Source organism: Strix aluco, chromosome 1 (genome assembly GCF_031877795.1).
Source record: "Strix aluco isolate bStrAlu1 chromosome 1, bStrAlu1.hap1, whole genome shotgun sequence".
Lineage (NCBI taxonomy): Eukaryota > Metazoa > Chordata > Aves > Strigiformes > Strigidae > Strix > Strix aluco.
This window is the reverse complement of record NC_133931.1, coordinates 1,016,636-1,031,517: the sequence shown is the minus strand read 5'-3', so window position 1 is coordinate 1,031,517 and position 14,882 is coordinate 1,016,636. Positions and strand designations below refer to the sequence as shown.

At 51.4% G+C, this 14,882-nt stretch overlaps 2 protein-coding genes across 2 annotated transcripts; both read left to right on the top strand.

Annotated features, from left to right (window-relative positions):
- Nucleotides 1-1,197: 1,197 nt before the first annotated feature.
- On the top strand, nt 1,198-1,506 carry LOC141932511 (feather keratin-like). The gene has a single exon (XM_074846206.1). The coding sequence runs from the start codon at nt 1,198-1,200 to the stop codon at nt 1,504-1,506; it is 309 nt and encodes a 102-aa protein (XP_074702307.1).
- An 11,159-nt stretch (nt 1,507-12,665) lies between these two features.
- LOC141932507 (feather beta keratin-like) lies at nt 12,666-12,974 on the top strand. Its single transcript, XM_074846196.1, has one exon. It carries the CDS (start codon nt 12,666-12,668, stop codon nt 12,972-12,974), a length of 309 nt encoding a protein of 102 aa, XP_074702297.1.
- Nucleotides 12,975-14,882: the final 1,908 nt, after the last annotated feature.

Sequence of the window (14,882 nt, the reverse complement as noted above, 5' to 3'; positions counted from 1 at the left end):
TCCGGGAAGAAGGGAGGGTGGGGGAAAGGTGTTTTTATAATGTGGTTGTGTTTATCACTGCCCCACTTGGATCTGACTGGTAGATTGGTGGCGCTGGTGTTCAAAATAAACTGATATTCTTTTATTCTTCCTCACCGGAATCTGTCTTTTGCCCATGACCAAAATGGGTGAGACAGCCATCCCTGTTCTTCTCTCCACTTCCAAGCCTTGTTGTTTATTTTCTCCTCTCCATCCCTGAGGGCAAACCAGTGAGCAGGCAGTTGCAAGGTGCTCAGCTTCCCTCCGGGCTTCTACCATGACACACACTGCCCTGCATCAACCCCTCCTGCCCTATTGATACCAAAACCTGGCCACAAAACTCCGGTACACACACCTCCATCCTTACAAGACAAAAGGGCAGCAAAACACCCACAAAGCACACCCAATGGCAAAGGCCAAGCCTAAATTGAGGCTTAGTGAGCTGGCATCAAGGCAAGGAGGGACCAAACGCAATGGAGGGGCAGCCTCTCATGCCCATCACACATTCAAAGCCCAGACCAGCCTACCAGAGCTGCGAGGACATTGGGCCCACTCTTCACAACGTACCCGCAAACCACAGCACAGCAGGGCCACAGGATGACCTCACTGATGACAACCCACCGCTCATACGCTTTGGCTACATCTGCTAAATGCTCTGAAACACACCTTCAATGCAAATCCTCCCAAATACCTACTCTCCCTTAAAAAATGCCGACACGGTCAGATGGACACATCCTCAAGAGGACGGCATAAAAAAAGAGAGCATAGTGGGAACGAAAACACACTCTGCCTCATTACTCACCAGGCTGTGGCTTACCAAAAGCTCTTGGCTGCAAAATGCCGTCACGCACAAAGGCTGTCCCGCCCCTTGGGGACCAGCATAAAAGCCGGCCCAGCGCCTCTCTCCCTCACACACTTCTCCTGACGCCTTCTCCTCCACGCTCAACAAGGTCAGCCTGAACCCCCTTCCCCTCCTTCTTCTCACCCACCTGACCCGTCTCTCCCAGCATGCTCTGCCCCCAGCCTCAGCACCCCTGACGTCTCCCCACTGCCACCCTCCCCACACACCCACAACAGGCCTCCCCACTCCCTCGCCCTCCTGCACCAATGCCCCTCGCACCCCCACACCCCTCTGCTTGCTCAACACCCTCTCTTCCAGGGACTCTCCACACCACACACATGGCCTGCTACGATCTCTGCCGCCCCTGCGGACCCACCCCGCTGGCTAACAGCTGCAACGAGCCCTGTGTCACCCAATGTGAGGACTCCCGTGTTGTCATCCAGCCTCCCGCCGTGCTGGTCACCCTGCCAGGACCCATCCTCAGCTCCTTCCCCCAGAGCACCGCCGTCGGATCCTCCTCCTCGGCTGCCGTGGGCAGCGCCCTCAGCGCCCAGGGAGTGCCCGTCTCCCCCGGCGGCTTTGGCTACGGCTACGGCTTGGGAGGCCTGGGCTGCTTCGGTGGCAGAAGAGGCTGCTACCCCTGCTAAGGGCCCTCCCCGCCACCCCTGACACCAACTCTGGAAGCCACGACATGGATTGAGGATGCACCTCAGGCTCTTTCTAGCATGTAGACCTCCCATCCTCCGCACCATGAAAAGAACCAGGGAAGGGCCAGCCCAGCCTGCCTGGAAACGCGGCCCACGTACCTCCTCCTCTTCTCCCACTTCCTTCTCTGCATCACCCCTTCTCAGCTGATCTCGCTCCAGGGAAGGAAGGTCTCAGAACCCTGGCAAAATCTCCTGCACACAAAGGGAGGTCTGCTGATGCTCACCATACTTCCAACACAGACCGGCTCCCTTCCCATTGGTTCTCCTGCCTTTTTGCTGCTTTTTTTTCTTCAATAAAGTTCTCCTGCATCCCAGACTGAGACGCCTTCTCTTCGTTTCCTCTCCCAACACTCTTCCAACCTCACCTGCCACAAAGCCAGGGCTCAACAGGTCATTGGGGTGGGTGGAAGAGGGACTACAATACCTCTCTTAGGCTGCATGTCCCCAGGAACAACAACAACAACACGGACCACCGCAGGGGGACTGCAAGCCCGTGACACAAGGCCTTCACTTGCCCAAAAAAAGGACTGGACACATTCATACACTTCTACCCACGCCTCTGACGCAAGCTCCCCGTGGCAGCACGCACTTACAATCGTGGATATATTTACGTTGGAAAAGGCCCTGAAGATCATTGACTCCAACCGTTCACCTAACGCTACCAAGGCCACCACTAAACCATGTCCCTAAGCACCACACCTACAGATCCTTTAAATACCTCACCAGATGGTCAGTCAACCGCTTCCCTGGGCAGCCTGCTCCAGTGCTTGACAACGCTTTCAGTGAAGAAATTTTTCCTAATATCCAATCTAAACCTGCCATGGTGCAACCTGAGGCCATTTCCTTTCATCCCATCACTTGTTACTCGGGAAAGACCAACACCCACCTTGCTGCAACATCCTTTCAGGCAGTTATTGAGAGCAATAAGGTTCCCCGCACCCTCCTTTTCTCCACACTCAACAACCCCAGTTCCCTCCAGCAGTTCAACACTCCCACCCAACTCGGTGTCATCCGCAAACTTACCGAGGGCGCACTCAATCCCCTCGCCCAGATCATTCAGAAAGATATTGAACAGAACTGGCCCCAATACGCAGCCCTGGAGAACACCACTTGTGACCGGCCACCAACTCCATTTAACTCCATTCACCACAACTCTCTGCGCCCGGCCAGCCAGACAGCTTTTTACCGAGCAAACAGTATGCCAGAGCAAGAAACAAGCAGCTGGTTTCTCCAGGAGAATGATGGGGGAAACAGCATCAAAGGCTTTACTCAAGTCCAGGTCAGAAACATCCACAGCTTCTCCTGTCCCAGAAGATGATCCCGATAGTCAAGCACGACCTGCCCGTCACAAAGCCATGCTGATCACCTGCTTGCCCTCTACGTGCCAAGGGAAGGCACTCCAGATGATCTGCTCCATAACCTTCCCCTCCACTGAGGACAGACTGACACACCTCTAGTTCCCCAAATCCTTCTTCCAGCCTTCCCTGTACATGAGCATCACACTGGCTAACCTCCAGTCAACTGAACCTCCCCAGTTAGCCAGGAGTGCTGAGAAGTTCTTGAAGATGGCTTCGTGAGCACTTCTGCAGCTCCCTCAACACGCTTGGCTGGATCCCGTTCGGCCCCAGACGTTCGTGCGTCTCTGAGTGGTGTATGGGTCGCCAACCATCTCTGTTGGATTATGAGGGCTTCATTCCGCTCCCCGTTGACAAACATCCTTCCTCAGAGAGACACTCTGCCCATCACAGAAAGCAGAATCACAGCAAATGCAATAATCAAGCCCGTGACACAAGGCCTTCACTTGTGGGAGGCATCGGCCTGTGAGCCCTGCACAGCCCCTGAGAAACAGCTGGGCTTTGATGAAAAACAGTCCTTGCAAGAAAGATAAGAAACTGCTGAGCTGTGCTAAGGTGGCAGAGGTAAACAGCGGACAGCTGCAACACTGAACTGTGGAAAAGTACTGAACTGTGAGAAGTTACCGCTGCGTGAACAGCGCATGAACGAGAGGGTGATTGGTCTGCACAGCGTGTGTTAGAGTGGTCTTCTGCTGATAGGAGAAAAGGTTGATAACTCTCTAATTGCTGATTTGCTAATTATGAAGAGCTTTGGCGAGAGCATAAGTATGTAGTATTGGAAAAATAAACGGCTTTGCTTGATATAACTTTCATAGAGTTGTGCAGGTCCAATATCCTCCCGTGACAAATGGTGACCCCAATGTCCCAGGACAGAGCGTGGAAGATGCCATGGGAGGATCCCCGATTGGAGGTACTGTCTACAGCGGGGCTGTGACAGGGAGGTAGAACAGTCGATTGACGGAAACTCACCCGGGAGAGGTGATCAATCGGGGGCAGCATGGGGCAGAACAAGTTCACGGAGGAGACGGCCACTGTCAGACTCCTGCTGCATATACTCTCTATGAGAGGGATAACTTATAATGAAACTTATAATGTACGAAGGTTACTTATATGGTGCAGAAACCATGGCTATCCTGCCGATACCCTCATAGCCTTTGAACCAGCAAAATGGGCTGAAATATGGGAACAGTTGTGGGATGCTATTTCCAAGGGGGATCAGCATGCCAGTGAGCTAGTGACCACTGGAAGTTGGTTTCGGACACTCTTAAAGCACGGAGTTGGCGGCGGTGGCCCCGGGCCTCCCCAAGCCCCCCCATCACAGAGCGATTGCCTGCGGCCATCTGGCACCGCACGATCGTCCGTCCCGCCTCCCCCGAACACCAAAAGTGGCAGTTTTTACAGAAGGTGCTGACACTGTGATGCAGAGTCCCTTGTCCATTCTAAAAGGACTAACTTTAAACCTTTCTGATGGTCAGTACACCAAAAGCCTTGATTTTAAAACAAAGGAGGGGGAATTTTCTGGATGCACCACATAATCAACTAGCACTGGCTTTATATATTCTCAATGGTGTTTTGATGTTTGTAGTATTTGTCAGTTTATGTTGTGTGAGTAATAAGTGTAAGGGGCCTCTTTGTGTGGTTATGTAATTGTTTTGTGTGTGTGAGGCGCAGCCCAGCTGCAGCTGTGGAGTTCTCTGACCCGCAGTTCCGTTATCCCGTGAGGGAAGCGGCTGCAGAGGAATGAAGCGCAGGGCAGACTCTGTACCAGTGCGGGGGGTAGCGCAGGACGAGTGAACATTCCTTAGTACAGAGCACCCTAGTGCCCACCCACTGGGTCACTGGTGCTGCCTTTTTTTGTGCTCAGTGTTTTAAGTATCATAGGTGAAATATCTCCTCCAGCAGGAGGCAGTAATTCTGTGTTAATTGTTGTCTTGAATTTAGGTGCATATTCTGTAGGGAGAGTGCACCCTTGTACCATCTGCCTGAGAGGGATATTGTCAGCTTACTTGGGTAGCATTTTAAGGTAAAGTAGACGAGACGGGAAGCGGCCAGAGTGGGGGAATAGTCAAAAAGAATCCCCTAGGCTGTATTTTAAAACTCTAGAAGAAGATAGGGGGACCTCCAGGCGCAAGTGTGAACAAAACGACACTAATCAAATATTGCAATCAGTGGTGGCTTATAATAATTTAGTCGATACCTATCAGGCATGGACCTAGCAGCATGGACCTAGCAGCCTCCTAACATCATTAGATACCATGGTATCCTTGATACCAACAGGAGTATAGAGACTGTTGGGAAAAGAAAAAAGAAAAAAAAAAAAAAAAACACAAAAACAAACAAAACAAACAAAAAAAAAAAGAGTGCATTATTACTGGGAAGATCATCTACAACCTTACAGGGGTTGTTCATTTTACTAGGGGTCATAGATGCCGATTATGAAGGGGAAATCAGAATTATGGCCTGGACCCCTGTGTTCAGTAACAAAAGGGTCAAAAATTGCTCAGCTTGTTTATCTTACTGTGGCTCCCCCTAATAGTGTGCTGAGAAGCTGGGGTGACTCAGGATTTGGATCAGCAGGTACTCCTCAAATATTTTGGGTTCAGACAGCGACACAAGGTCGACCTCTGATAAAATGTAACCTCACTAAAGCAGAAGAATCTGTTGAACTGACAGGCATTTTAGATACTGGTGCGGATGTGACTAATATCTGTGAGCTTGGGTAACTCAAGTGCTTTTCAGGGTTGGTGGCCATGCTGTAACATTTCAAAGCAAAGATCTCATTCATGTAAGGGGCCCAGAAAACTGGGTAGCAAATATTCATCCATTTATATTGGAAACCCCTATTACATCATGGGGTCGTGACTATATGGCTTGATGGGGACCTCAAATTGGATCAAATTTGTCTTAATCGCCACTGCAGCACAACCCACCCTGAAACTAACCTGGAAAACACAATCACCTGTGTGGGTGGATCAGTGGCCCTTGCCAATGGAAAAGTTGTGCTACCTTAATGATTTAGCACAGGAACCTGTGTGTATCATTGTTCCAGTTACTATGCACATGTTACAGTGGCTAATACAAATGTCTTTGAGCAAGCACGGCTTTCACATGCATTTTTTCCACCAAAATGCCAGAGCAATACAAAAACAGTTTTCTTTATCAAGGCATCAGACTAAAGACATCATTGTGACTTACCCTGAATACCAGAGGACTCCTTCTCTTCAACAGCTAGTGGTGTCAACCCTCAGGGGCTCACCTCCTCAGAATTATGGCAATCTGATGTCACTCACTTTGTTGCATTTGGAATGTTAGAATATGTACATGTGTCTGTTGATACCTTTTCTGGAGCAGTGTTTGCATCCTGCCATACAGTGGGGAGTCAAGCTTCTGCCCGGCATTCCCCACTCACCGACCGGACAGGACATTGTGGAGCGTACGCATGGCATGCTAAAGCATCTATTGCAACAACAAAAAGGGGGGAGATGGAGGATATCTATCTACACCTCACGAAAGGCTAAATAAGCCATTATGTCATGAACTTTTTAAACATTTCCCCTGCCTCACAGGTGCCACCAATATTGCGTCACTTCTCGTCGCAGATACCACATCAACAAGAAGTCCAGGGCAAGGCTCAAGTGTTAGCAAAAAACCTGGAAAGTGGTAACTGGGAAGGACCATATCCTTTAATAACCTGGGGAAGAGGTTATGCTTGTGTCTCCACAGGTCACAGTCCCCGGTGGTCACCAGCAAGGTGTGTGGGACCATACCTGAGGCATGAGAGGCAGCTTTTGGTGGACACTCAGGAGCCAGCTGTGGGTGCTGTGGATGCCCCTGTGCCAACAGTTTGCGGTCTCTTCGACTGATCATTTAAGCAGAATGTATGGGTAATGCTTGCTACTGCAATAGGACAAAATACACCATCTCTGTCCTTAATCACACTACAGTTGCCAACTCTTTTAAGAGAAAATGCTAACAGTAATTGCAACTCCTTGATGAAATATATAGGCTTACTAGTCACTAGTGAAAGATGTAGCTTAGACAAGATGTGGTTATTAATAAGGATGAAATGCTATAAGAATGTGTGTATTGAACTTTCTTTGTTTAGCAATATTAAGAATCAAGAACTCAAGTGCTTAACCTTATTAGAAACTCCCTTGGTTTTCCCCCCTGAGTGGTGGCCTGGCTCTGGGTGGAACCCAACAGGAGGAGGAAGTCCGATGTTTCCGCTCAAAGAAAATGGCCAGTTATTTTGGCCTGTTGATTTAGAGGCTGGACCTGCTTGCAGCGATTTTGGATTCCTCACCTACAGATGGACGCATCGCGTAGGATTTCCGGTTGGTGAGGAAGGGTACTCTAAATTCTCGCTGCATCCAGGGTTCCCCAGCAATTGCAGATCTGAATGTTAGTACCCCATTAAGTGTGCTATTCCATATTTTCCTAACTGTTTATTTTTGTAGTATTTAGTCATATCCCCTAATTATGGGTAGTGAAATTAGCCTACTCCTTTTAACTAGTAACTGTAACTGCTGTTTTATTTTTAGCATTTTGTAGAATTGTTTTAGGTATACTGTGGTTTTTGAAGTTTGTCTAAACCTTAATTGATAAAGCTCTGAAAAAAGTCTTGCAGGTGCAGCTGTAAAACAAAGAAGGGGGAGATGTGGGAGGCATCGGCCTGTGAGCCCTGCACAGCCCCTGAGAAACAGCCGGGCTTTGATGAAAAACAGGCTTTGGGAGAAAGATAAGAAACTGCTGAGCTGTGCTAAGGTGGCAGAGGAAAACAACAGACAGCTGCAACACTGAACTGTGGAAAAGTACTGAACTGTGAGAAGTTACCACCACATGAACGAGAGGGTGATTGGTCTGCACAGCACGTGTTAGAGTGGTCTTCTGCTGATAGGAGAAAAGGTTGATAACTCTCTAATTGCTGATTTGCTAATTATGAAGTAAGAGCTTTGGCGAGAGCATAAGTATGTACTATTGGAAAAATAAACGGCTTTGCTTGTTATAACTCTCATACAGTTGTGTAGGTCCAATATCCCCCTGCAACATTCACTTGCCCAAAAAAAGGACTGGACACATTCATACACTTCTACCCACGCCTCTGACGCAAGCTCCCCGTGGCAGCACGCACTTAGAATCACAGAAAAATTGAGGCTGGAAAAAGCCCTGAAAATCATTGATTCCCACCGTTCACCTAATGCTACCAAGGCCACCACTAAACCATGTCCCTAAGCATCACATCTACAGATCCTTTAAGTGTCTCCCAGGATGATAACTCACCAACTTCCCTGGGCAGCCTGTTGCAGGGCTTGACAACACTTTCGGTGAAGAATTTTTTCCTAATATCCAATGTAAACCTGCCCTGAGGCAACTTGAGGCCATTTCATTATCTTCCTATCACTTCTTGGGAAAAAAGGCAAACACCCACCTTGCTACAACCTCCTTTCAGGTCGTTGTAGAGGGCGATAACATTGCCCTTAGTCTCCTTTTCTCCACGCTCAACCACTCCAGTTCCCTCAGCAGCTCTTCACAGGACTTGTGCTCTAGACCCTTCACCAGCTTTGTTGCCCTTCTCTGGACACCTGCCAGCACCTCAATATTTTTTCATAGTGCAGTGCCCAAAACTGAACACAGTATTCGAGGAGCGGCCTCACAGTGCAACATAGAGCCAGACAATGCCTGTCCTACACCTGCTGGCCACACTGTTCCTGCTACAAGCCAGGATGCCACTGGCTGCCTTGGCCACCTGGGCACACTGCCAACTCATATTCAGACGGTCGTCATCCAACACCCCCACGTCCTTTTCCGACAGGCAGCTTTCCAGCCACTCTGCCCCAAGCCCAGAGCATTGCAGGGGGTCGGTGTGACTCAAGTGCAGGACCCGGCACTCAGCCTTGTCGAACCTCATACAATCGGCCTCGGCCCATCGATCCAGCCTGGCCAGATCCATCTGCAGAGCCTCCCTACCTTCCAACAGAACAACACTCCCACCCAACTTGGCGTCATCTGCAAACTTACTGGGGGTGCACTCGATACCCTCACCCAGGTCATTGATAAAGATACTGTACAGAACTGGCCCCAATACACAGCCCTGGAGAACACCACTTGTTAACAGCTACCAACTGGATTTAACTCCATTCAACACAAGTGTCTTGGCCTGGCCATCCAAACAGTCTTATACTTAGAGTATATTATGCCAGTGTAAGCAACAAGCAGACAGTTTTTCCAGGATAATGATGGTGGAAAAGTATCAAAGGCTTTACTTAAGTCCAGGTCACAACCATCAACAGCCTCTCCTGTCACAGACAAAGATCCAGATAGTCAAGCATGACCTGCCCTTCACAAACCCATGCTGACTGGGCCTGATCACCTGCTTGTCCTGCACATGCTGAGGGATGGCACTCCAGATGATCTGCTCCCTATCCTTACCCACCATCAAGGTCAGACTGACACATCTCTAGTTCCCCAAATCCTTCTTCCAGCCTTCCTTGTAGATGACCATCACATTGGCTAACCTCCAGTCAATGGGACTTCCATGTTTACCCAGGAGTGCTGAGAAATTCTTGAAGGTGCCTTGGTGAGCTCTTCTGCAGCTCCCTCAACAGCCTTGGGTGGATCCCATTTGGCCCCATTAGGCACTTCTGTGTGTCTTGGTGGTGTATGGGTCACAAATCATCTCTGTTGGTGTCTGAGGGCTTCAGTCTAGTCCCTGTTGACCAACTTCCTTCCTCAGCAAAACTCTCTGCCCATCACAGCAAAAACAATCATTGAGTGCACAAGGAACCTCTGCAGATCCTCTAGTTCAACCCAAACTGTTAAAGCACGGACAGCTCAAGCAGGCTGTTGACAATCATGTCCAGCCAGGGTTTCAGTATCTGCAAGGATGCAGACTCCAACACATCTCTGCACGACCACTTCCACACTTTGACCACCCTCACACTGAAAAAGGGCTTGCCTTCTCTTCCAAGGAAATCGCATGTCTTTTCAGCATTCTCCATTCTCCCTTCCCTAGCCATGGACACCCATATGAAGAGTCTCACTCCCCTGAGTCCTCACGCCCTCCCATCCTGGACTTAGACACCCTGATGACTTCTCCACTGTGTGGCCTTGCCTCCTGGCTGAAAAACCTCTCAGCTCTCTCAACTTCTCCTCACTGCAAGGATGATCCAGTCCATTCAGCATCTTCATTGTCCTGCACTCGACTCGCTCCAATAATTCCACGTCCATCTTCCATGGGGGAGCCCTCAACTGGACACAGGACTCCACACCAGCACTGAGGGAAGAGCAGGATCATCTCCCCCAACCTGCTGGCAACACTCTTCCCAACATCGCCCTAGAGACTCTTGGCTTCTTCTGCCACAAGAGTGCACTGGGGCCTTATAGTCAGCTTGTTCTCCACCAGCACTGCAAATTCGTGTTCAGCAAAGCTGCTTTCCAGCCTCTTGTCGCTAGTATGACCTGGTGCCCTGAGGTATTCAGCCCCAGATGCTGGACTACGCATTTACCCCTGTTGAATTCCAGGAGATGCCTCTCTGCCCCATTCTCCAGACTCTCCAGATCCCTCGGAATGGTGGCACAAACATCCCGTGCATCAGCCACTCCTCCAGATTTTGTCATCTCTAAACTTGCTGAGGGGGCACGCCATCCCACTGCCCACATCGCTGATGAAGATGTTGGACAGTGAAGGACTCATGAATCCCAGTCCTGGGTTACACCACTTGAGACTCTCCTCCAAATGGACTTTACGCCACTTATCACAAGACTGGGCCCAGACCTTCAGCCACTTTCCAGTCCACCTCACTGGCCACTTAAACAACAGGTACTTTGTCAGCTTCTCTACGACCATGTAATGAGAGAAACCATCAAATTGGAGGTAAACGCCAGCCACAGCTCTCTCCTCATCCACAAAACTAGTCACTTCAATGTGGAAGACACGGAGGTTGGTCAAGCATGATTTCCCCTTTGTAAATCCACACTGAGAACTCCCCGTCAGCTTCCTCTCCTTCCTGGGCTTGGCAGTGCTTTCCAGGAGCATTTCCTAAATGACCTCCCACACAAACAAGACCAGGCTCACCAGCCTCTATTTCCCCAGATCTTCCTTCCTGGACTTATTAAGGATAGATCAGAGGCCTATGAGCTCTCTTCCAGCCATCAGGAACTGCACACTGGCACCATGAACTTCCCAAAACAATGGATAATGGTCTCCCAAGGACATCAGCCAGCTTCCTCAGCATTCATGGCTATGACCCATCAGGCCCCAAGGACTTGTCTATATCCACTCACACAGCACTAGTCTAACCTCAATTCCTCTGCCTCAGCAACAAGGACTGCTCGCCTGACACAGCCTGCAAACACTCAGCTCCATTGGGACAGGCCTGGCCATTCCTCACCCTTCGGCATGCATCCACCACCACCAGGGCCTCGCCTCTGCAGCCATGTGCTGCATGTTTGTTCCAACTCACCTTGGAAATCAACAAACCCTCTCATTCCATTAGTAAATGAGCAGAGAAAAGGCCTCACCCCTCAAAACTCAGCCCAAATTAAGATCCCAAAGGCCCCGGCTCACCACCTACCCTGTCTGTTGCTCCCATTCCGACTCTGCCTCTCGCTACACTCACAGGCTCATTGAAAACTCACCTCCCTTTGCAAGATGCCCCACATCAACCACTGTGTCACACCAGAGCCCAGGCTGCAAACCTGTGGCCCCAGCCAAGGGCAGCACTACGGAGAGACCAACACAAGCCTCTGGTTAGCAGGACAGGCCTCCCGACAGCACAGGGCTTGCGAGCTCTCAACCAGGGCTGCCAGGACAACGGCCTGCTCTTGCAAACGGCTCTCCTCGGCCTCATGGCACTGCCACTCCCAGGGACAAAACGAGGGGGACACAAACCCAAACACGCAGCCTCCTATCTACCAGCTACAACCTTACAAGCATGAGTGGTTCCAAAGCCCCTCAGAGCACACCCAATGGGAAAGGCCAGACCTAAATACAGGCTTAGCATGCTGGCACCAAGGCAAGTACAGTACAATTGTGACGGAATGGGGAGCAAAACATGTCTGGCACATGTGCAAAGCCCAGACAAGCCTGCTCAAGGACATGGGGCCCCCTCTTCACAATGCACCCACAAACCACACCACACAAGGGCCATGGGATGACCTCACTGATGACAACCCACATCTGCTGAATCTGCTTTGGCCATGACTGCTGAAAGCTCTGACATACACCATAAACTCAAACACTTTGACCTTTATTACTCTCACTCAAAACCTGCTGCCAGAGCCAGAGGGACACGTGTTCAAGAGGAGGACATGAAAAGGGACCGTTGCAGGAAAGAAAACACACCCCACCTCATTACTCACCAGGCTGTGGCATGCATCAGCTGCTGGCTCCAAAATGCCGTCATATGCAAATGCTACCTGGATGCCTCCAGCACTCAAGGACCAGCATAAAAGCCGACCCAGCGCCTCTCTCCCTCACACACTTCTCCTGACGCCTTCTCCTCCGCACTCAACAAGGTCAGCCTGAACCCCCTTCCCCTCCTTCTTCTCACCCACCTGACCCGTCTCTCACTGCACGCTCTGACCCCACCCTCAGCACCCCTGACGCTTCCCCACCGCCACCCTCCCCACACACCCACAACAGGCCTCCCCACTCCCTCGCCCTCCTGCACCAACGCCCCTCGCACCCCACACCCCTCCGCTTGCTCAACACCCTCTCTTCCAGGGACCCTCCACACCACACACATGGCCTGCTACGATCTCTGCCGCCCCTGCGGACCCACCCCGCTGGCTAACAGCTGCAACGAGCCCTGTGTCACCCAGTGCCAGGACTCCCGCGTCGTCATCCAGCCTCCCGCCGTGCTGGTCACCCTGCCAGGACCCATCCTCAGCTCCTTCCCCCAGAGCACCGCCGTCGGATCCTCCTCCTCGGCTGCCGTGGGCAGCGCCCTCAGCGCCCAGGGAGTGCCCGTCTCCTCTGGCGGCTTTGGCTTCGGCTACGGCTTGGGAGGCCTGGGCTGCTTCGGTGGCAGGAGAGGCTGCTACCCCTGCTAAGGGCCCTCCCCACCACCCCGACAACAACTGCTAACACCCTGGAAGCCATGACATGGATTGAGGATGTGCCTCCATGTCGGTGCTGACACACAGGCTCGCTGTCCATGGCTCCTTCTCTCAAGGCACCAGACAAGGAAGCAGGGAAGGGGCCAGCCCGGGCTGCCTGGAAACACGGCCCATGTACCTCCTCCTCTTCTCCCCCTTCCTTCTCTGCATCCACCCTTCCCCTATGGACCCTACTCTCCACTGCAAACACCTTCTCACAAGCAGAAGGCCACCGGGCACTTGTGCTTGGCGGATCCTACTGCAGGGCAGGAAGATCTCAGAGCTCTGGCCAAATCTACTGCATGGAAGGGACATCAGCTGATGGCCGCTGTACTTCCAAATCAGACCAGCTCCCTTCCCATTGGTTCTCCTGACTTTTTGCTGCTTTTTTTTTTCCTCAATAAAGTTCTCCTGCATCCCAGACTGAGACGCCTCCTCTTCATTTCTTCTCCCAACACTCTTCCAACCTCACCTGCCACAAAGCCAGGGCTCAACAGGTCATTGGGGGGGGTGGAAGACAGACTATAAGACCTCTCTTAGGCTGGATGTCCCCAGGAACAACAACAACAACGCGGACCAGCATAGGGGGGCTGCAAGCCCATGACACAAGCCCTTCACTTGCCCAAACAAAGGATTGGACACACTAATGCACTTCTACCCACACCTCAGACACAAGCTCCCTGTGGCACCACACACTTAGAATCATGCAAAAATTTAGGTTGGAAAAGGCCCTGAAGATCATGGAGTCCAATGCTCTTCCCAAAGTCTCCCTGCAGATACTTGACCTCTTTGACTGCACTGGTGCATTGATGCCTCCTGGTCAGCTTGTTCTACACCAGCACGGGAAACTCATGTTCAGCAAAGCTGCTTTCCAGCCTCTCAGCCCCCAGCATGACCTGCTGCCCAGCGGTATTCCTCTCCAGATGCATTGCCCCCTGCTGAACTGCAGGAGAGTCCTCTCTCACCCATTCTCCAGCCTCTCCAGCTCCCTCAGAATGGTGCCACAACCGTCACGTGCCTCAGCCTCTCTTCCACATTTTGCTTCACCTGCCAGCTTGCTGCGGGGCCACACCATCCCACTGCCCACATCGCTGATGAGGATTTTGAACGGAGAAGGCCCCACGGATCCCAGTCCCGGCCTACACCACTTGAGATTTGCCTCCAAAAGGACTTTGGGCCACTTATCACAAGCATCTGGGCCCAGCCCTTCAGCTATGTTGCACTCCACCTCACTGGCCCCTTTGCAACCCATCCGTTCTCGCATGATCTACGAGGACCTCACGGGAGACACTGACAAAGGCTTCATTCAAGTACAGCTCAACCACGGACACTGCTCTCCCCTTGTGCAATACTCAGTAGCTTTAACGTGCAAGACACAGATGACGGTCAAGCACGATTTCCCCCTCGAAAATCCATGCCGACCACTCCTCATCAACTTCCTGGGCTTGGCAGCACATTCAGGGGAAAATTTATCCATTGTGCCCCCTAGAAACAAGGGCACTCTCACCACACTCTCGTTTCCCACATCCTCTCCCTTCATCTTCTAAAAGACACGAGGGCTAGGAGCTCTCTTCCAGCCTTCAGGAACCGCTCCCAGGGACAACGACCTTTCAAAGAACATCAAGAGTCGCCTCCAAAGGACATCAGCCAGTTCCATCCGCATTCCTAGGTGCGACCCCTCATGCCCCGTAGACATCTGCACACACAGTCGCAAAGCAATTCTTCCTACCTCAATGCCCCTTCCTCAGCAACAAGCACTGCTCGCCTGACACACAGCCTGCAAACACTCACCTCGGCTCCAGCGGGACAGGCCTGGCCATTCCTCAACCCTTCGGCACTCATCCACCACCACCAGAGCCAAGG